The 21,237-nt window shown below is 40.1% G+C and overlaps 1 protein-coding gene across 3 annotated transcripts in view; it reads right to left on the bottom strand.

Annotated features, from left to right (window-relative positions):
• Window positions 1-21,237, bottom strand: part of RNF144A (ring finger protein 144A) — a 66,646-nt gene that overhangs the window by 12,326 nt on the left and 33,083 nt on the right. For all 3 annotated transcript variants that reach the window (XM_075747219.1, XM_075747217.1, XM_075747218.1), the window contains 2 exons: window positions 15,185-15,330; window positions 178-282 (listed from right to left, as the gene is read on the bottom strand). In XM_075747219.1, coding sequence (XP_075603334.1) covers window positions 178-282; window positions 15,185-15,319 — 240 coding nt within the window. In that variant the 5' untranslated portion in view covers window positions 15,320-15,330. The remainder of the gene's footprint in view (window positions 1-177; window positions 283-15,184; window positions 15,331-21,237) is intronic.

Raw genomic sequence — 21,237 nt, forward strand, 5'->3', positions numbered from 1 at the left:
AATAATCTAAGGCATTTTCAACAAATGGAGACAAAATATTTGACCTTTAGAGAATTATTAAAAAAGTATGCTGGCAACAGTGGCAGCTGTAACATACAGAGCAAGACACATTTAAGCATCCTGGAAAGAAAAGGGGGGGGGGGGGGGGGGGGAAATCGATTTGCAGTAAAAGCGTACCTCATTTTCTTGCAGATGACCTCGCTTTGGGCAGGCAGCATCAGGGCAGCTGATCGCTGTTTCTAGACCTTCTTTGATCAAAAGTTCCACATACTGTTTTAGGCACTGTAAGAGAGCCAAAGACTGAGTTAACTATCCCACCAAGAATAAACCACTCGGTATTTTAACAGCTTTCCTCTGAAAATCTGAAGAACTTTGAAAAAACCCAGATACTACTATGTGCCTTTTACAACCATGGGCCATGCCCTCACCTTTTGCAATGGTTATACCTTTAAATAGAAAACAGCAAGTTCATTTCCCCATTGAGTAATTTTTCCTTAATTTAAAATACGCAGCAAATTAAAAAATAATAATAACAGGGAAAAGGACAAATCAAACAGGGTGCTAGGAAGGGAAAAAATAATAAACCATCACCAAGATAAAATTAGATTAACCACACTCCAAAAATCCTTATGTGACTGGAAACCACAACACAGCTTAGTAAGCAGTAACTACCCATAGACAGACATCTGTCAAGCACACCAGAGAGCAAAAGGGAGTGGTGTATCTTGTCTTCTATTTCTAGAAAATAACTATCTGAACTTCCTGGTTAAAGACATATCTTTTCCATAGGAAGAAAAACTGGGAGAATTAGGACTCCCAGAAGAACTACAGTTTCCATGGGGACCGAATAATAAATATTGGTAATACTAATACTTTTCTCCCCTAGCAACGACAGCATTTTACCCAAGTCATAACTGAAAATGTAGCATCTAACACAGTAGTGCACAACATGACCATCAACAAAACAGAGAAGAAAGGTGGATATTTTAGACTAAGGGCAAATTAAGATCAAACCTTGTTATTCTTGAAGAGCAACTGCCCTTCACCTCCACACTTCTCACATCAAGGTAAGAGCTACTGCATAATTGTCTGCGGAGGAGGCCAGGGGAGCGATGGAGAGAGAGATATCCTTCTCCCTGCAGACACTGTGCAACTTCTACCAGCCTGACACTACACAGAAAGAGCAAATGAGGGTCTGTTTCCCAGTGGATGGGTCACCCTTGGTGTTCTCAGCCTGCCTGTGAGCTCAGCTGGCAGTAGCAAACTGGAGACAATTACAGCAAGTAGGTCCCTAACTCTCTGTTACGAGATATGTGAATAAAGAGGGAGATTAGACCAAAATGAAATGAAACGGAGTGAAACGAAAATAGAAAACAAGCTCAGCATACAGCTGGGTGGGAGGCAAGAAGGATTACACACTCTGCAGCAAGCTGGTAAAATGGGGACTTCAAGTACCACTTCCAGACAGAACTTGTGAAAGGTACGCAACCACTGATTCACCATCAGCCTTGCCGAGTCCAGCATGACCAACTGCAGGTCAGACCACAAAGCTGCTTCTTCCTTCCAACCACCAGCACATTTCCAGCCTAACCCTTTGCATGTGGCTTGTAGCTGCTAAGGTCCAGACTTTGAGTCTACTCATTTAGCCTCTTCTCTTGCTGTTCTGCCTCTCGATATGTCTGTTCAGCTCCTTTCAGAGACCCTATCACCTATATTAACATTTTATTCCAGATTTTACCTCTCACAGCTTGATTGCAGCAAAAACTTCACTTCCTGCCCACATAATTTCTGCTGCCCTGGTACACAGCTTTTCTGGTGGCAACATGCCACCACCTTGATAGCACGACAAATAATTTCTGTCAGAGTCCCCTTCCCTCCATCTCCTACTCAACAGAGACAACTGGTCTATTTTTTAGAAAAGAAAAACAGAGACTAGGTAATTGATATCGTTAGAGGTTTTACACATGTAAAATATCCACGTGACAGATTGTGGTCTATGTCTTCCTTTTTATCAGTAGGGCTTTAATGAAGACAACTGTTCACTTAGTAGATGTTTGACTTGCACAAGGTTTCCAAGCCTTTGCTTCAAGCTCTGCAGGGTGGGTGGTGGAGCAGTTCAAGAGAACCACTAGCAGCAACTACAGCAGGCTGAGCTCTACAAGAACCAGGTCTGAGGTTAATGCCTTGGCAAACCACGGTTTCAGCTGTAGTGAGGTATTAGTGTCGCTATAATGACACTCCTGGCTCTTCCCTTTTCTCTCCATCTGCAGATGCCAAGCGTGGATTAAAATGAAAACGCATACATTTTTAATGCCAACACTTAGCACTTATAGAAAGCACTTTTCAAGCTGAATGAGCTTTGCCATCATTAATCATTAATGTGGTTAGTTCTCTTCCTCAACCTGTTTGGGACCATTGCCAAAGCCTATTTGATTTGTTTCCCTTTCCTCACATCTTCCACGGAATGAGACAGTTCATCCCTGCCATGAGCAGTGTCCAAGGCCTTCCCCTTCCCCTGCTGCGGCACTGGCCCCTATCTACCTCCTCAAAACCAGCCCAGCCAAGTGCGCTTCTTACGCTATACCTTCTGGGAACACAGATGCTGTCTCGAGGCCATGAAATATCACCGTAAATTAGGCAGAGGATAGAACACTCTCTACACTCAGGACTTCGCCACTCCAGAGATTTCCGAAGTGGAGGAAGAGTAATTCAAAATGGTTGCAAGAGAATGTGAAGCACGGGGTAGCTGTGGCTTCTCTTGAGAGCAGACACAAGACGTGTCACTTGTGTCAGCAAATTTTAAACTCGCTACAGTAGGAGAAATGCACCAGCATGCAAGCAAAGCACCACAGTAGGATCGAATGCTTGGTTACATACTGTGAAAAATTCATTAAAAACAACTACAAAAAGATGACAAATAAATTGTTGCTAATTTTCTATGCAGCTTGTAGTTGAACCCATGCTAGAAGAAAATACCTTCATAGCCTTTCCATTAAGGCAATAAAGTACTGTATGAGATGAATGAAAAATGTGGGAGTGTAAGTCACCCCAAACAACTTTCAAAATGAAATATATTACATAATTTTTCTCAGAGAAAACAGGGGCTTAAATTAGGTACCTAAGGGCTGAGGTTGGAATAAGGTCACAAAATATCCTTCTTGTTGTACATTGACCCTTATAAAACCAATATGCTGAGGAGCATCTTTATTCTTCCTTTACTGGATGTGTGTCAATGGAAAGTTACTTTTATTTGAAGCAAGACTTTTGCTAAATTCCACTTCTTTCTTTAAAAAAATCCTCATTGTATTTCAGTAATTAAATAACTAAATATTATTAAAAAGTCACAGTTTGAGATATCCTAAACTTATCAAAAACTGATGGTGGTTATTCTGTACATTTCTGCTTATGTATATAGTCTGAGATGATGAATCCAGGGTAAGACTTGGCATTTCACAAAAAATAACTCTTTCCTGAATTAAGTAGGTCATAAGGGGAAATGGTCCTTTGCATTCAGTTCTGTTCTTCGTTTCTGTACTCTGATAATCTTCACCTGGAATTACGAAGACCTGCCTAGCCAGCAAGAAGAGAAGACCAAGCATGTAAGTTTTCATACATTAGTCGAGTTACAGCAACAAACCACGTGTGTGTTCCTACTCCCTTCCCAGGCCAGAACTAGAACGTGTCAGTTCATGACAATCATTAGGCAAATTACTCTGGTTTACGTTGCAGTTGCAACAAGTGAACAGGCAATTGTAGCTTAGATTTCTGTCCAGCATGCATACTCTCAGCATACCAAACAACTCAGGGGAGGAGAAGAACAGTTATTATATGATGGCACTCTAGGACACTATTAAGGTTGTTTGGGTTCCTTAACTATAGAGATCTATACCTTAGCATTCAATTTACAGCTTCATATATTTTTAAATTGAAAAGAGATTGTAATACACTACTGTATATGAATGTTAGACAGGGAACTCCATGAAAACTGCCACAGACTTTTGTAATTTCCAGTAGACAAAGGAAAGCAAAGCACCGCACAACATATGTGTTATATATAGTTTATATATAGACTATATAAACTACATATATAACACACACACATATATAAACTACATTTAAAACTTTATATAAGGTTATACAAACTGCAGGTGAAGATGCACAGCGTGGCCCAGTTACTCCCCAGCAGCACCAGATCAGTCAGAAGAGGCAGGTTAGCTCTCCCGAGCATTGCACCTGCGCCTTTGTGTGCGTCCCTGCTCTGTCCCCTTCCTGCTGGACATCACTGCCGTCCTTTCTGGTGATGACTTTTTCTTTCACCTGGCAACCCGAGACTCCTCCTGTCGTTTGCTGTCCCCACTACAAAAGGCAGGAGCACAACCGCCTCGAGGAGTTTTGGCCCAGATCCGTTCTCTCACAAGGGTCAACTGAGCGCCCAACTCAGCAGTGGTTTTACCACACGATCTTTTTTGCCTCAGCGATAAATGGCTAATAAAGGAACAACTTCCTTTCCGAAGCCACCCAGAGTAGCCTAATATTTAGAGCTCCGTGAGATGAGTTGTACTTCCAGCCTTTGCACATCAAGGATTGCGCCACACAGAAAGGCATATTCACTGCTGCACATCATTTTGTTTAATGTTAGAAAGATCAAAATATTCTATGAGAATCAAAATGGTTACTTTTTGCCTGATTTCGAAATGATAATGCATATTTTTACTCTGCTGCATATAATTCTAACAAAATTGCACAGGCCACAGAAAAATCTCAAGACAAAGAACTAAACCATCTGGCTTTTAATTTTTTTTAGGAGAATTTGAGCAACGATTAGGTCTATTTCTGATGACGGTGCTTTGACTTGTTTCTCCTGACACCCAAAACCAAACTAAAACCATCATAATTTGTAAGAAGGAATCTGACTCATTGTTTCCATGTGGGGCAGCATCTATCTACCATCTACTTCGACAGAAAAAAATGCTTTCATTTGGTGCCTAAGGTAATTTTACAATACACAATGCATGTAATTAAAAACACTTGGAGATATTTTTGGTGAACATCTTCATTTTTTAAAATAGAAGAGCATACCTTTTTGAAGAGTTACAACAAATTTACTATTAAGAACAAGTTATTGCTACTGTCGCAGGAGACAAGGAATTGCTTTTCAAGATGTCACCTTTTATTTGAGAGCTGGGCAGGCAAAAAGATTATCCTGTATTACTTTCTTAACAGTTGCTAGGTGGATTTTGTCAAAATGCAGATTTCTGACTATTCTAATGCTGCAGATGCAAGTGCCAAGTCATATGGGAAATTTTATAAATAAGGCAATGGATTTGGAAAGGCCAAAAAAGCATGTCAGGATTGCAGAGCCAAGAGTATCATTACCCTATCATTTGATTTATTTCTTAAAACTTTAAATGTATTTTAGTGCTGGCACTAGGCCACAGCCATCCCAAAACGAAATGTGCACTTCACAAATATCATTGCATGCCGGTATAGGTAAAACATTTAAAAAAACCCCAAACACCTACTGATAAAATTGAAAAGGAAAAAGAGAAGAAGTTAAGTTCTAAAAAAGAGAAGAAATTAATATTTTACAATACATTTGGTAAACGTGAATATTCAAGCTAGACAAAGTCAGTTGCTATTTTGCATCAACATTAACCAGGAAAATAACCCTTCACCTTGGGCAGACAATCACTATGAGTTTTGCACCATACTTCAGGGACACAAGTAAGGGCTGACATGCTTTTTCAACAAGGGAGACTTTAACAAAAAAAATCTGATTCTAAAATTAGTGGACCTAAGTTTCAATGCAAAGAGGGGAAATGGAAAATAATACTGGAAAGAAAGCTCAAACTGAAGGAAAAAACGTTTCCAAGTGAGATGATTATTAACATGTAGACTAAATTGCTGAAGTCTAGCAAATTCTATACCATCTGCAAATCAGAATTAGATGAACTTGTAAAAATATATATATACACACACACAGAGATATAAACTTGCATTCAACCACGTGAAGAGTCAGGAAATGCTAGCTGGTATTTTAAGGTCTACATTACAAACAACATCAGGATGGATGAATGTAATGATCCCTTTTGGCCTTACATTCTGGGAAAGAATACGAAGAATATGAAAGGATGTTGAGTGAGAAGCCCTTATTCAACAGTCATTTGTAGCTACAAATCTACAGTTTGGCTTAAGGGCAGTTTTTGTGCTAAAAGGATAATAAGCCAAAGCTCAAAATTCCTGTGATGAGGTTACACAGATGAATAAGAAATATGAGGAAATATATTGCAACAAATACTTTTGATAGCATTTTGTAATATTTTTATGCTCTGCATCCCAGGTATTTTTCTTTACATTAATCAGAAATGAATACCGAGAAGGTTATATCTTTTCTTCCCAGAAGACAACATAATACCAAGGTTATTTCACTGCTCTGTGCTAATTCCCCTAAGCTAATTCTGCAGCCAGTCTGGTCAATAGGCATTTATACTGGTAGGGACATTGTCTGTAAGTCTTTCAGGTAATGGGATGTAATGCTCATTTTTAGCTTCGGATTAGAATTAGTAAATAGTGATGCAGAGTACAACACTCACTGGGGCAGGAGGAAAGAGTGTGCATGAGAGTGATACAAATAAACCAAAGAGATTAATTCAGGTGTCCATGTCTCAGGTAGAGGCTAATACTCTTGGAATAATAGCTCCCCCTCCCTTTAGTCCAAATAGCAAATTGACTCTGGACTAGAGAGCTCTTCCCTGAAGAAAACGTCACTTTCTAGAAAAACTTTCCATTTAGACAAAGTTGAACAACCTCAAGAGGAAAAACTCCCTAAAATAAGCAACCTACAGCTGGGGTATTCTCTGGAGAGAAGGGAATAACAATAGAACCAGGTTTGAACCTATTCCTGAAGAGTAGGAATTCCTATAGCCATATATAACTGGTTTATACTACCTTTCTTAATATTTTTGTGGATCCTTCTAAAAGCAACAGGAATGTTCATTTGGTGATAAGACAAATGCACTTTTAATCTTAGTGTTTCATGGAAAAAGAAAATTACTTTCTGCCAAATTTCCACGGAACACTTAGGGCATGCAAAAAAAGTGAGAAAAAAGAAAAGAATGTAGGTTTCTTGGACAGCTTTTAAGCTTCTTTCAAACCTACTACGTGGTCTTTTTATGTAAAGTAATAGTTACAATCCCATGTAAATCTATTCTTATTTAATCAGAGGCTGAACTTTGCAATACTCTTGCACTGTGCACAAATCTCTACTGCAGATCTACAATCTGGCTTTCTAGTATCACCCTAATCCTACTTGGTTAGCAAGTGATTTACTGGAAAATATCTATGCACATTTAATCACAAAGATCTGTTTGAAGCATACACATGACCATGGCAGTGATCTTATTTTTCTTTATTAGATACACTGTCAGCAATACTGACAAAATCCAAGAACAGAAGCTATATGAAACCTCACAAACCACCTAGATCTCAGAGATAGACGTACACTAGACAGATGTTTAATGTTTGTGATTCTACTTTGAACTAAAATAGGTCATTTCCAGTTCTATAGAAATTTTCTCAGAGACAACAACCTACTTTCAAAGAAATCTTCACTATCAAAATTCCAAGTTTTTTAACCCTGCAGCTGATTCATCATCCTTAAGAATAAATCACAGGAGGAAATAGTCACTTATTTTGACATGCAGTACTTCAAATCTACAATCTGAAAGCAGTAACGCAGAACATTCTTACATGTTTGCTCTTTATATCCTTTATTTTGTTGCCGAGACAAACATCATGCTGCATAGGCACACAAAACCTTCACTCTATTTAAGACAAGGACCTGCAAGGTTCTCCAGAGCTCTGCAACAGGGAAATATCTAGTGCCCAAATCTGGCTCCCTATGCTGTGAACAAGGTGGCGCACACTGGGGAAAGGACTTTGGCCAGAAGCAGACATGGGTAATGTCACAGGTGATAAATGTTTTCCTCAAACTGGGAAGTAATTTGAAAAAAGCTGTTTTACAGGTTCCTGCCTCTACCTGCCCAACACTTTGCCTCTTTTTAAAGATTCTTTTTTATTCAAAATTGCCAAGGGTAAAGGCCTTTTCGTCCCCCTGCGCTGTCAGTTTCTAAAGACCATGCCAGCTGCTCTACAGCCCTGCTACAGCCCATCTTGTCAGCCTAAATCCAGTCACATCAGCCTGCTCATAGATGGTGGCCAAACGGCGACTTGGCTGGGGAAAATACACGCAAGCCCTGTGCTTCCATGTCTCAGGACAAACCATCTGAGCATCCTTTCCTGAGCTGTAAAAATTGGTCTTGTCCAGAAGTCTTTGTGCTCCCATCAGCTGGTAGAATCTTAGGATGGGAAACGGCCAGCAGCCTGCCAGGAGCAGAAATTCACAGTGCAAATGTCACTGTGGTTAGTGCAAAGACAGCTGTTGATTTAACCTGTGGACAGCAGTGCAGGTTTTGTCGAAATTCTTTCTGACAGTACGCCCAAATATCACAGCAGGCACTTGCACACACTTCTGAACTGATGCAAACAACTCTGAGAAGATACTCGCATTAGGGATGAGGTGCAGTATCCCTCTCTGCTTGGGTGCAGCCTCCAAACCCTCCGCATCAGAGTAACCGTGTCAGTTTGGGAAATGCCAGCATCAGGCCATCATTCAGCAAACGAAGGTGAAGCAAGAAGAAATGTACGTATCATGAAGGATGCAAGCATTTTCAGTGAGAGCTATCCCGGAAAGAGGAGCCCTGCTGACTGCTTCAGCTTGAGAAATATTAGAATAAGGCAAATATCCTTTGAGACACAGCAATCAATGGCTGTGGAAATCACAAGCAGGACCAAGCAACAGGAACTAAATGAACCTGAAAAAACAAGTGAATTGAATGCTTTAATAGAGAAAAGGAAGGCAATGAAGACTTACAGCTCCCTATCCTTTGAAACAGTGGGTTGTTGGTTTATATACGTGTGTACTGTAAAACATACAGAAAATGAATAATATTTCTTCAGAGAAATCTTTCACATCAGTAGATAGTCAGCAGAAAATGGCCAAATGAGACAAGGATAGTATCTTGTGGTTTGTGCATATCTTCATCTTAGAATAGATATTTCAAGTAGATGTACATGTAAACTTGTTGGATTTTTACCCCTTCATTATCTTGCATAAGCTGCTTGTTCTCACTTATTCGGGGATGCAATTGGTAGAAACACACAGAGTAAACTTTACAAAAATAAATTTGTTTTCAAATGCCAACATATGCAGTATGAAACTCAAACATTCAGGAAGCAAAAACAACAATGAAAATTTCAGTCTTCCCTTATATGGTTGTTTGAGAAAAGTTTATTCTATTTCAGAACAGAATGAGTATTTCTGAGTGGGAGGACATACACCTGCAGCAAACAAAGAACTTCTCACTTTCACATGCAAAACATTATGCAAACAAAAATGAAGTAGTTTTCCCAACACCCAGATGAAGGCAGATAATGTTAACCTCATTTAGTAACATCATACAGGAGAGGGGAGAGCTGAAGGTTTTTAGATCAAGTTTAGTTTTCACTTGGGGTTCTGCAGTTCCCAATTGTACATTAATTACTTTGTAAATAGGCCAGTTTATTATTAAAGCAGGGAGTTTTGTCATCACAGCATCTACGAGACGAGCCAGCACCCAGACATTCATGCGAATTGCTATGCAAACACAGAGCGACCTCTAACCGCAAAGCCTCTACTGACACGTCACGTGTGAAGATTACTATCAGTTCTCTGCTAAGGTCTGGGGGAAGTGAGCACAGGCGGCAAGCTCTGAGCTTTGCCAGCAGCTGGTGGGAAACAGGAAAACATCACAGCTGCTAAGCAGCACCCAGAGCTCTATAAAACCACACAAGCCATTAGGTTTCCCCCTCCCTCCTGTTTCACAGCAAGTAGGACATCTCCTCTTGGTAGAGAGGACAGCCTGGCCTCAGCCCCGTGCCGCACTCTACGGCAAGTTTCCCTTTGGCAAGCAGGGACAGAGAGGGAAGGCGGCCGAGCCCACCTGCTCCCATCCATGCTGCTCTTGGTGTCCGCCTTGCCCTGGGGAAAGGAGAAGCTGCCGCTGCCTCTGCCTCATTTGGAGTGAGGGAGAACATTAAGTAAATTGTGCTTTTTCCCGTCTTCCAACTCAGAGGCCAAAGCTGTATGTGCTGCCAGTCAAGCATCACAAGAAAAAAAGACTCCTGCTGCCAGTTGCAGGCAGGATAGTGATATTTGCCTTGCTGATCATAGGCTCTGCCCTTCCTTTCAGGTCTTCAGCCTCTGAAGAAGCTCAATGACTAGAATCAAGTAGACATGTATGAACAGCCATGATTAGCCAAAAGCAGTAATTCTGGTCAGAGGGCTAGTGTCACACTACCTGAGATAGAATGCACTTAGATACAGACTTAAAATCACAGTTCTACCAAACTCAGAGGGACACCTAAAGATCCAGGGAAGGTTAACCAGCTGTCTCAAGGGCTTAAGGCAGAGCCTATGGATAAGACTCAGAGTATCTACTAAAACCAGTGGTGTTAGTTTCAAACAGCACAAAGTTGATCTACATGTCCACAGCTCACCAACAAGAAATCACAAAGGAGTAGCAGAAGGTAGGTCTTAACATCAGTTTTGTCATTTTCTTTTTGATTGTAGGACCTCTCTCACATATCTCAATACCACTCTTTCCTTCCATCGGTAGCAAGGTGGATTGCAGATGAGTAATCAAAATAATTTTTTCAAAGACAAGTTCTCTCTCAGGTTTCATATTTCTTCTAGATATTTGCTTGTCTGGACTGCTTGCTTGACCGATTTTCTTTTTAAATTTGAGAAAGATAACCTCAAATCATCAAGTACCAGAATGGTCAGCACTGCATAAAATCTTGAAGGGAACTGAACAATCTAATGTGAAGCTAAGAGGACCTTAGCCTGTCTTGAGTAAGAGTAAGTGGCATTACTGTATTTGCAACACATTATTTGGCACTTCTACTTGTATGTTTATACATATAAAAATTATATATGTACACACATATACATGTAGTCCTGAATCTCAACACATTTCAGCAACTGATGGACTTTCATGCATGAATATCAACTGGAACAAAACCTGTTGTAACTTTAGTACCTATACAATTGGTAACACATCTTGTCCTTTAAGACACGTGAGAATTTCATCATAGATTATAAAATGATCAGAATTCCAGGCAGGAATGGGACTAAAGTTGCTCCCTCATCTCCCCTCACCCCCAAAAAAACCCCAAAAGCTAAGGAATAACTAAAAATTTTTGCACAGTAACTAATACAAAACAAAGTTCAACAGAAAGAAAAAAGTAATGCTCTGTTTGCTTCATTCTGCTTTGCCTTCCATAAGGAGGTAAGTGTCATAAGGAAAATTTTCTGAAGAAATCATGCAAAACCAATTACTTCTCCTGGGGCAAGCAACTGCTAAGTGACTATCTTGAAATTTATGGCTATTAGCGATCTACTGTGTGCTACTTAATTAGGAAAAAATGATTTAATAAAAAGCAAAACATTTAAGCATTTTAGTCCAAAATTTGAAAAGCACACTTAAGATTGGTCCTGTTGCTGACACGATTCCAGAAGGAAAAATATTATCTTGCCCCTTGACAATACTCAGAAAAATATCCAAACAAAAAGCCAGCAGCAGATAGCTTGTTTTCCTTTCTACTCTCTAGACTTTTGTTCCTCTGGTACCTTGAGCAATCCAACAATGGATACATTCCTAATGGATGAGATATACAAAACCTGAGAGCGCTCATAGTATTGTGTGCACATTAATGATCATAATGATAAAAACCATAATGGAGTATTGTACTAATAGCCACAACTGGCAAAATAATACGATGGGAAATTGTAGCATCTATGCCTTATCAGCAGAGGAGTGGCAGTCTGCTCTATTCAATCGATGCAGAGCTCTGCCAGAGAGCAAAAGGAAACAGTGTCCCCATTCTATCTTTCTGAATAGTAATGCTGTGTTATTGTATAAGTGTCAGGAAGAGACAATCCTTCATGGGATCTTTACCACGGCACTTCTATGCTTATAAAGGAACGAAGACTTCCAGACAGAAATATTGTAGGATTGAGAAGTCTGCACGTTGATCTAAATTCTGCATACCAGTAGCACTGCACTTGAAAGATCTCTTTCTGATACATACTCACACTGTCTCCACTTGCTGGGATTTAGACAGAAGGGCTAGACCTAGGAGCAAAAGCTGCAGCAAAAATGGTTTTCACACTTGTAATAGATAACTTTTTTCTTTTTTGCTCATATCACTGCAGAGGCCATCAGTTACTTCAGATCATTTACGTAAAAGCAAGAAGCCAGAACAAAATTATATATTGGTCCACCAAAAATGGTCAACTAGTTCTCCAAGTGTATTTCCACTTATCCTAGTATCGCGTACTGAATCTATAGTATGTAGACTCCATCCAAAGTCTTGAGCCAAAAGGATATTTTTTTCCTGTTGGCTTTCAATAACTTTAATTTGGCCATTCACAAAATGCAGTTCATATTGAGGACTGCAATGGAGGATTGTTGGTGTTGGAGCGAGTCCAGAGGAGGGCCACCAAGATGATCAGAGGGCTGGAGCACCTCTCCTCTGAAGAAAGGCTGAGAGAGTTGGGGTTGTTCAGCCTGGAGAAGAGAAGGCTCCAGGGAGATCTAATTGCAGCCTTCCAGTACTTGAAGGGGGCCTACAGGAAAGCTGGAGAAGGGCTGTTTACAAGGGGATGTAGTGATAGGACAAAGGGGCAATGGCTTTAAACTGAAGGAGGGCAGATTTAGATTAGATGTTAGGAAGAAATTCTTCCCTGTGAGGGTGGTGAGGCACTGGAACAGGTTACCCAGAGAAGCTGTGGACGCCCCATCCCTGGAAGTGTTCAAGACCAGGTTAGATGGGGCTTTGGGCAACGTGGTCTAGTGGAGGGTGTCCCTGCCCATGGCAGGGGGGTTGGAACTAGATGATCTTTGAGGTCCCTTCCAACCCAAACCATTCTATGACTGTTCACAGGAGGAAGACCAGTGGAGGAATCTGTGCATAGCTGTCACACTTTTCCTTAACCATTGCCAATGGGCTGAACTGTCTTGCCTGACTCATTACAGGAATATTTTCTTAGGCAATTTAACAACCTTCAGGCTGTCCACAAGGTAGAGATGGAGGCCCTGGGTTTCAGTCATGATGAATTCTTGGGTTGACACAGATTGATAGCTACTGCCCCTTGCAACTACTGGGATTGATTCTTCTTTCTTCCCCCCCCCCCACCAAGTAAAGCAAGGGTAATATTATTTTCCTAGTATTTCACAGGAAAACTTTAGGGTAAATAATTTTTTCAGAGCATTCAAATGTCACCATAGTGAAGCTCATACAAATGGCAGACAAGAAGCAGACAAGGTACGTTGGTTTGCTTAAACAGGACAAAGCTGCATGAACTGTTCAAGACAATCAAATACAAGTGGTAAAAATGGACCGATGATTCCAGCTGAATAGGATTTGACATAAGAATCCAGTGTCACCACAGTAATTTACTTATGCCAGGTCCTCAGAGCAGGTTATCGGCAAAGGTTATATCTTTAATATCTGTAACAGGTTATATCTTTTGGAACAGCAGTAAGAGTCAGTAACCGTATTCTACCAAGAAGCAATGGAAGATCAATGATGGGAGCAAACGTTAGAAGGAACAAGATGGAGAGGAAGAGACATATCTGACAACCCAGCCTTTCTGCAGCCACTTACATGTAACTGAAAAAAATGGAATTAAAATATTCTCCACATCCAAGCAACAGGGAGAGACACAGAAAACTCAGCTGTAAATACTAGAACTATCCATTGTGCAGTAGAGAACAGTTTTCATGAAGCCTATTATTTTATATACTTTTGCATGCTTGAGCAAACACTCTTTTCAAAGTGTGCAAGGAAGCAATACTTATTTTTTAATTTGAAAGGCACAGTGTTTGCAGACTGTATCCGTTTACCTGCCTGTGTGCTCACTTTCTCTTTTCCCACAGAATATCAATGTTCAGGTTGGTTGCGATAACTTGGAGGTTTCAGAATATTGCATGTCTTAGAAACTGAGTTGTTTGCATTGCTTCTTTTTTGCTGTTTTCAGTAACCAACAAAGAGGAGCTGTTTGCACTGTGCCAACCCCCTATAGCCTCTCAATAACCATCAGAAAAAATTCTATTATTTAAAAAATGGTAAAATTTCCATGAAGAAAAAGATAGAAAAGACTACTTAAAAAAATATCTTTGTTCTTAACATTAAAAAACCACCAAAAAATCTTTGTTGAAAAGGACTTTCAAATTAAAAAAAAAAAATCACCGAATTCTATGTCTGAACCTATAATTTCTCAGGAGTTCATGACATGGTGTTAAAGTCTTTGAACATCATGTATCCCAGAAATTATATTCTTACTGACCTTACTGTAACTTTTCCACTGCTGAACCATCGTCACAAGGTTTTTGGTGTACTTGCACCCATTGCAAAATTAAAGGATCTAACATTGTCATTCCAAATCATCATTAGGAATGGAAAATTACACTACTACTACTTTTATTTCTCTGTTCATAAACTAGCGATACCTATTTACTGTTATGATGATCTTTGCTACATGCTATACTTACATTCACCAAACAGTGTGTTTACTTAACTGACAAGATTCTTGTTATACCAGGAATGCATTTGTGCAATAGGGCAGTAAAAAACTGTTACAGGATTGTAATTATGATACAGTGACACTAGAATCTATAATATATTAAATATTTTTCTAGTTACAAATGTGTGCATGGCACTGTTCCAGAAAGGCTTGGGGGTAAAGTTAAAAAAAATAAACAAAAGAACAATCAACAAAAAAAATTCCCAAAATCCAAGCCACTGACAGATAAAAGTGAAAAGGTGAATAACCTTGCTAAGGAGGTGACTGACTGTATACAGCAGTATACTGAAGCACTGAGTAAAACCTATTTTTTTATAAACAGGAAAACAGAAGAGTTTGCTTGCTAGCATTTGTGTTAAACACTGTTGCTGTGCACTTATTTCCACCGCAGCATCAATGCTTCGGAGTGAAACCCACTCAGCAGAAACACACATGATTTCTGCAGTTAAAATTGTGCAGGTTTTTATGCTTAATAATAATTAAAAAAAGCAAACTCACCAGGGTACAGAAGATGCATTGGCATTGTGCTATTGTTGTCATCTGCTCCACGGGATATTCACCGAGGCAGAGCTTGCAGGACACTAATGGGTCGAGTACCAAGTCCCAGGTAGGCCTATATCTTGCTGTAGTCATTGCAGAGCAGTCTGAAAAACAGCACAAAAATAAAGATACTCCATCACTTCTTTATACTGATACTTGGTACATCTCTGCCACTAAATACATCATTGTCAGCTGCTGCTTGTTAGCTATTTGGAAAAAATAATACAAACAGCAATGGCTAATTTGACAGCATCAGCACTTGCAGTAGGCTATACATCCCCTGCCTGATAGAACATGTATATAGCAAGCAGAAGAAAAAAACCCAAAACGATCACGTAATACACTGACAAAATATGAGAACAAGCAGGAAATATCCTTAGGTCACCGACTTTTGTCCCACATTATAAATGCAAAAGTCACATTCCCAATTCCTGCCACTTCCACCACTAGTTACAAGCTTTCTTTCACCAACATTGATTACTCATCACTTAATACATTCCTTAACCCCAACTCCAGCTACCCAGGCGAGACTCAAGATCTTTCATGAGCCAAACATCTAATATGACCCTTTTCCAGCCTGATGATATTGCAACTCAGAGCCAGACATTTTTGTTCCCAAGGGCATGCCAGATCGATCGATCGAAGTTAATTTTAGAAAGAACGGTGAATATTCTGATTATCTTCAGAGTTTCTTAGCCTGCATTTTTCTACCAACCCCTCCTATATGCCAAGAGCACAAATTTGTTGCAACAACAACGAACTGGGCCAAATAAGAACATAAAAATTGAGCTACAAGAAGAGGCTCTAATACCTATATATCACCCTCAAGACAGCAATACGATAGGATCACACAGAGTATCTTTATCCTGGGCTTCAGGGCCCAGATGGAGAATTGTCAAATGACTAACCAGAAAGAAAATAATCTCACACATAACAAATGTGTTCCCACAAAGAGGAAAGCTAATTTACAAAGTTACACATGTGGGAAAAAAAAACACCCAACAAAAACAAAAAACCACACACTCCCTCAAACATCTAAGGTAACTTATGTAGTAAACCAATCTTCATACTGTATTTACTAGTATTTTTTGTCACTGTGACATTGACTTTCCAAGTGTGGGAAATTCACGTCCCAAGGCTGCTAGGAGGTCCACATTATCTCACCTCCCTCCTTCCCAAAATTAGCTGGTTTCTTACCATCCCCACACTGGCAGTTATGCTACTCCAACCATGATTACAGGCTTGTTTGGGTTTGGGTCCTCGGCCCCCTGCCCTGGCCCCGACCCCACTGGCACTTGCAGGAACTGTTTGTATCTAAGTCATATTATCTGTCAACTTCCCAAGACCTCCAGAACTGCAAAAAATTACGTTAATGCTTATTAGACTAGGTTTAGGCAGATGTTCAAGCAATATATGCTTTTTGCCCCCAAAGAAATCACATGGAGAGGTCAAAGAAGCATTTGTGAAGTCTGAGTCTTTGATACTGAATTAATTGTGGATGTGACTGCACCAAAGTCTCTAAATTCTCTGAAACAAAGTGAAGGTTTTACATTAGCCCTCTGTTCAGCCTAACTCATTAGAAGATGCCCTTTATAAGGGACATAAAGGACATGAAAAGGGCAGAGCCTAGTCACACTCATTTCTAGTGCAGCCATCAGGGAGGGGAGGGGAAGAGAAGAAAGATTTAACAGCCCCATTTCCAGGGATGCTCTGGATCACTTCCTCCAAAAGCCCCCCCCCCACAACCTCCACCCTGTTTCAAAGGAAACAGAAGAAATAGTCCCACAGAACGGTACATGAGTAACGACTCCATGTCACAAAATAGGACTCGTGCTGGGCACTCTTTTCTGACACTAACATGGAAGTCTGACATGGTGATATGAATGAAACCCCAAGATTTTTAAGGCTATTAGACTGCCCCTTTACTGTCAGTTGCCACTACTTTTTCATTTAACACAAAATATCAGTGAAAACAATCTTCTTCTTCCAAACTCTGGTTTATCTGACATTTGCAGATAGACTCATGAAGTATTTGAGAAGCAACAATCAAACACACCTGAACTAACTCTGTTTGCTATTAGTCTGAGCATCCTTTGCTTGTCCTGCCTAGTTTATTGCACATCTGTTCCTTATGGCAGCAAGGATATGAAACTAGCAGATGAACAATGAAGAAGGATAAATTAAGGATGCACTTGTATACACCAGGCAGACCAAAATCCTAGCAAGTTTTATGGAGAAGATGTAAAATCTGACAATTCACACTAAAAGCTTGCCAAATGTACTGATACAATTCAATCCAGGCAAAAAAGAAATTTGTATATTCAATGTGAGTCACTAAGCGATGATAAAGGGGAAAATATTAACCTTTCAGGTCCAAGGCCTACACTTGTTCCCTAGGCCTTTCAACAAAGGCTTAGTGGTATCACTGTGGTAATTCCTCTTTTGCAGCACAACTATACTGCAGTAACACCTCACTGGGAAATATTTCTCCTCTTTGTCTTCTCCTGCAAAGCAAACATGAATCCAAGTGAAACTTCTATCAAGCTGGCATTCAGCAGGCCAGCAGAAATTGGTTGTCCAATACAGTTGGCATGTAATCCAGGACTTGAACTCAGTTGTGGTGATAACAAAGGACACCCTGAACGCAGCCTCAAATGATAGCAGAGCCATTCCTGCTCACCTCTCCTTGCCAAGAACCTTCTTTTAATAATGAAATTTTACATTCATTATGAGGGCGTGTGTGTAATACCTGTTGTCACTGATGGCATTAAAGGAAGGATCAGGAAATTTGCCACCTAGCCTTGGAAAATGCGTATCGAAAGCTACCACAATCCCAATGTAACATCTCTGCTGGGTATCCCTGTAAGGAACACAGGGAATGAAGCTTTCCAAAGCACAGACTAGGTCTTGCTTCATGATCATCTGGCACACTGCTGCAACTAAATAATAAGCTTTTGTGTTTACATAATGACACTTAAGAAACCTTTTAGAAAAACAACCACACACAAAACCAAAAACACAAAAGAAATTCTCAGGAGAACAACAGAGAAAAAACTACCTTTTGTCAAAATCAGATTCACACTCCTACTGTTCCATAGCTGTGGTCTTATGGCTTCAGATTGTATTCTCATGCTTTCTAGTGATGTGCAATGCTTCCAGGAGAAGATAAAGTAACAGCAAGAAGAAAGAGAAGGCAACTAAAAAGAGCTCTAGAGAAACAACATATTGAGAAATAGGCACTGGCGTGTCCCTGTGCTGAAGGCCACAGTTACAGCACCAGGCAGTAGAAAGTTTTGCCTCATGATTTGACTATCTGCTAGGAGCAGCTAGTGAAGGTACGGAACTACAGTCCAATGCACTTACTGAACATATCTTACCCCAATAAACATTTAGTTCATTAGAGATTTACTGTTGATTACCAAGTTCAGTACAAACATCAATATTTCATGGGCCCTGATAACAAGTGTGCCAAATCAGACTTAGAATCATAGAATGTCCTGAGTTGGAAGGGACCCATAAGGATCATCGAGTCCAACTCCTGGCTCCATACAGGACCAGCCAAATCAGAGCATATGACTGAGAGCGTTGTCCAGACACTTCTTGAACTCAGTCAAGCTCGGTGCTGTGACCACTTCCCTGGGGAGCCTGTTTCAGTGCCTGACTACCCTTTCAGTGAAGAGCGTTTCCTGATATCCAATCTAAACCTCCCCGTCGCAGCTTCATCCTGTTCCCACAGGTTCTATCACTGGTCACCAGAGGGAGGAGATCAACGCCTGCCCCTTCGCTCCCCCTCGTGAGGAAGCTGTAGGCCGTGATGAGGTCTCCCCTCAGTCTCCTCTTCTCTAGGCTGAACAGACCAAGGAACTTCAGCCTCTCCTCGTACATCTTCCCCTCTAGACTCTTCACCATCTTTGTTGCCCTCCTTTGGACACTCTCCAATAGTTTTATGTCCTTTTTGTACTGTGGCGCCCAAAACTGCATGCAGTACTCGAGGTGAGGCCGCACCAGTGCGGTGTAGAGTGGGACAATCATTTCCCTAGACCAGCTAGCAATGCCATGCTTGATGCGCCCCAGGATACAGTTGGCCTTCCTGGCAGCCTGGGCATGCTGTTGACTCATGTTCAACTTACTGTTGACCAAGACTCGCAAGTCCCTTTCAGCATGGCTGGTCTCCAGCATCTCATCGCCCAGTCTGTGTATATAGCCAGAGACTTGAGACAAAGAAAATGAGAAATCGGTCAACAGTTCAGACTCCAAACTCTACTGCAGCCAAGGTGAATCTCATTTACATATTTTTGCAGACTGTGGTCCATATCTGGTAATACTGAATTTTTAAGAGATATGGTAATACAGCACATCATTTTCTAGGACAGCATCCCAAAGCAAGCTGGGAGTAGGAAACATAGGAAATGGCTTTAGTAATAGTTTGTTCAGAGCAGTCTTTTCATAAATTAACAGCAACCAGACTAATGACTATTTAATTCTGCAACCATGTGCACGTCCACACCAAAAAGGAATCACTGCATAAGGAGGCAGAAGTGACTGAAGTCTTGTTGCTGTAACAACATGTTAATATATTTAAAATGTGACTGTTACGCATTCTGGGAGATGGGTATGAAGGGGAAAGGAATCTTTCATTATTTCTGAACAACAATTAATGAATTAAGTGAATACAAACTGGATTTCTGAACAGTAATGCCTTAGTTTTTGGTCCACCTACACAGACTACATTTTCAAGTGAGAACAAATGGCTGACTTGATCTCTGGTAAGTCAAGAATAAAACAATTCTTTCTTTCCAGGCTTCAAGAAGTTGCAGAAAACAGTGAAACAGAAATACTGTGAAAGCTTTTGTGAAGAAGTCTGAAATCAAGAAATAATGCAACTTTCTTCCATGCAAGTCATTCAAGAAATCAAAACAGTATGATTTTTCTTATTACACTGTAGTCAAGAATCTCATGGCACTGTACAGTCAAGCTGCAGTTGCATTGTCAACACTTCACAGACACATGACTAGCTACGTGAGGAAAAAGTGACTAAAAGATGTAGCTGAATAAGAGAGTCATACACAGCATGCTTTAATTGGTGGGCCTTTTTCACCAAGCAAGACTCAAAAATAGAGCTTTCAACAGAATCTAAATTTCAGCTTTAGATCAGGGATGGGTTTAATTTCTAAATGCAGGGCTTCATTGCCCTCTCCTCCTAGACAGCTAATCAGGTACACTTAAGTCATCTGCCTTAAGGAGTTATCTTAAATCTGAATTTACTGACATGATGGAAACCAGCTCTTTTAGAAGTCAAAGGAATGGATTTTAAAAGGATTTAAAACTGGTTGTCATTCCTGTTGTCCCTCTTTGTCAAAATAACTCTAGTTAAAATAATCCAGGCTACTAGATGAAATCAAACACATCTGCTATAGTACAGCTTTAGTTTTATACATATAAATAAGTATATATGTGTATACATAATCCAGGCTACACTTCTTCCTACGTGAAGTCAAACACATCTGTCACAGAACAATTTTATATATTTTACTATATATTATATATATTTAATAATATTATGTGTATATATTATATGTATACATTTCATATTTATAAACATAAAAATACAAATCTACAAAAATTTCTCCTGATTTTTTACTTATGTGGAAAAAAATGCACATTTCTGAAGCAGAGTCATCTGCAGAAAGGCTACTACACTGCACTCTGGAACTGGCACTGCCTGCCACATCTATTAAGTGAACGTTTTTACTCTGACCTAAACAATTCTGAGCCTTCCTATGTAGCCACAGCTGTAGCTTGCTGTACACGATTCGATAGCTATCTCCAAAACCCTTGAGTCAGCAGGGATTAATTTACATGATCAAGGTCGATGGCTGAGGGTGTTCAGCAACAGTCCTGCAACATGGCCTATTTGTTACCCCTGTCAGAGTTTGAACTTGATGCCATTTTTCTCTGTTCCTAGGCTCTTCCAAGGACCCTCAGAAAGATTATATGGCTAGGGAAATATG

The sequence above is a fragment of the Balearica regulorum genome, chromosome 3, assembly GCF_011004875.1.
Source record: "Balearica regulorum gibbericeps isolate bBalReg1 chromosome 3, bBalReg1.pri, whole genome shotgun sequence".
Lineage (NCBI taxonomy): Eukaryota > Metazoa > Chordata > Aves > Gruiformes > Gruidae > Balearica > Balearica regulorum.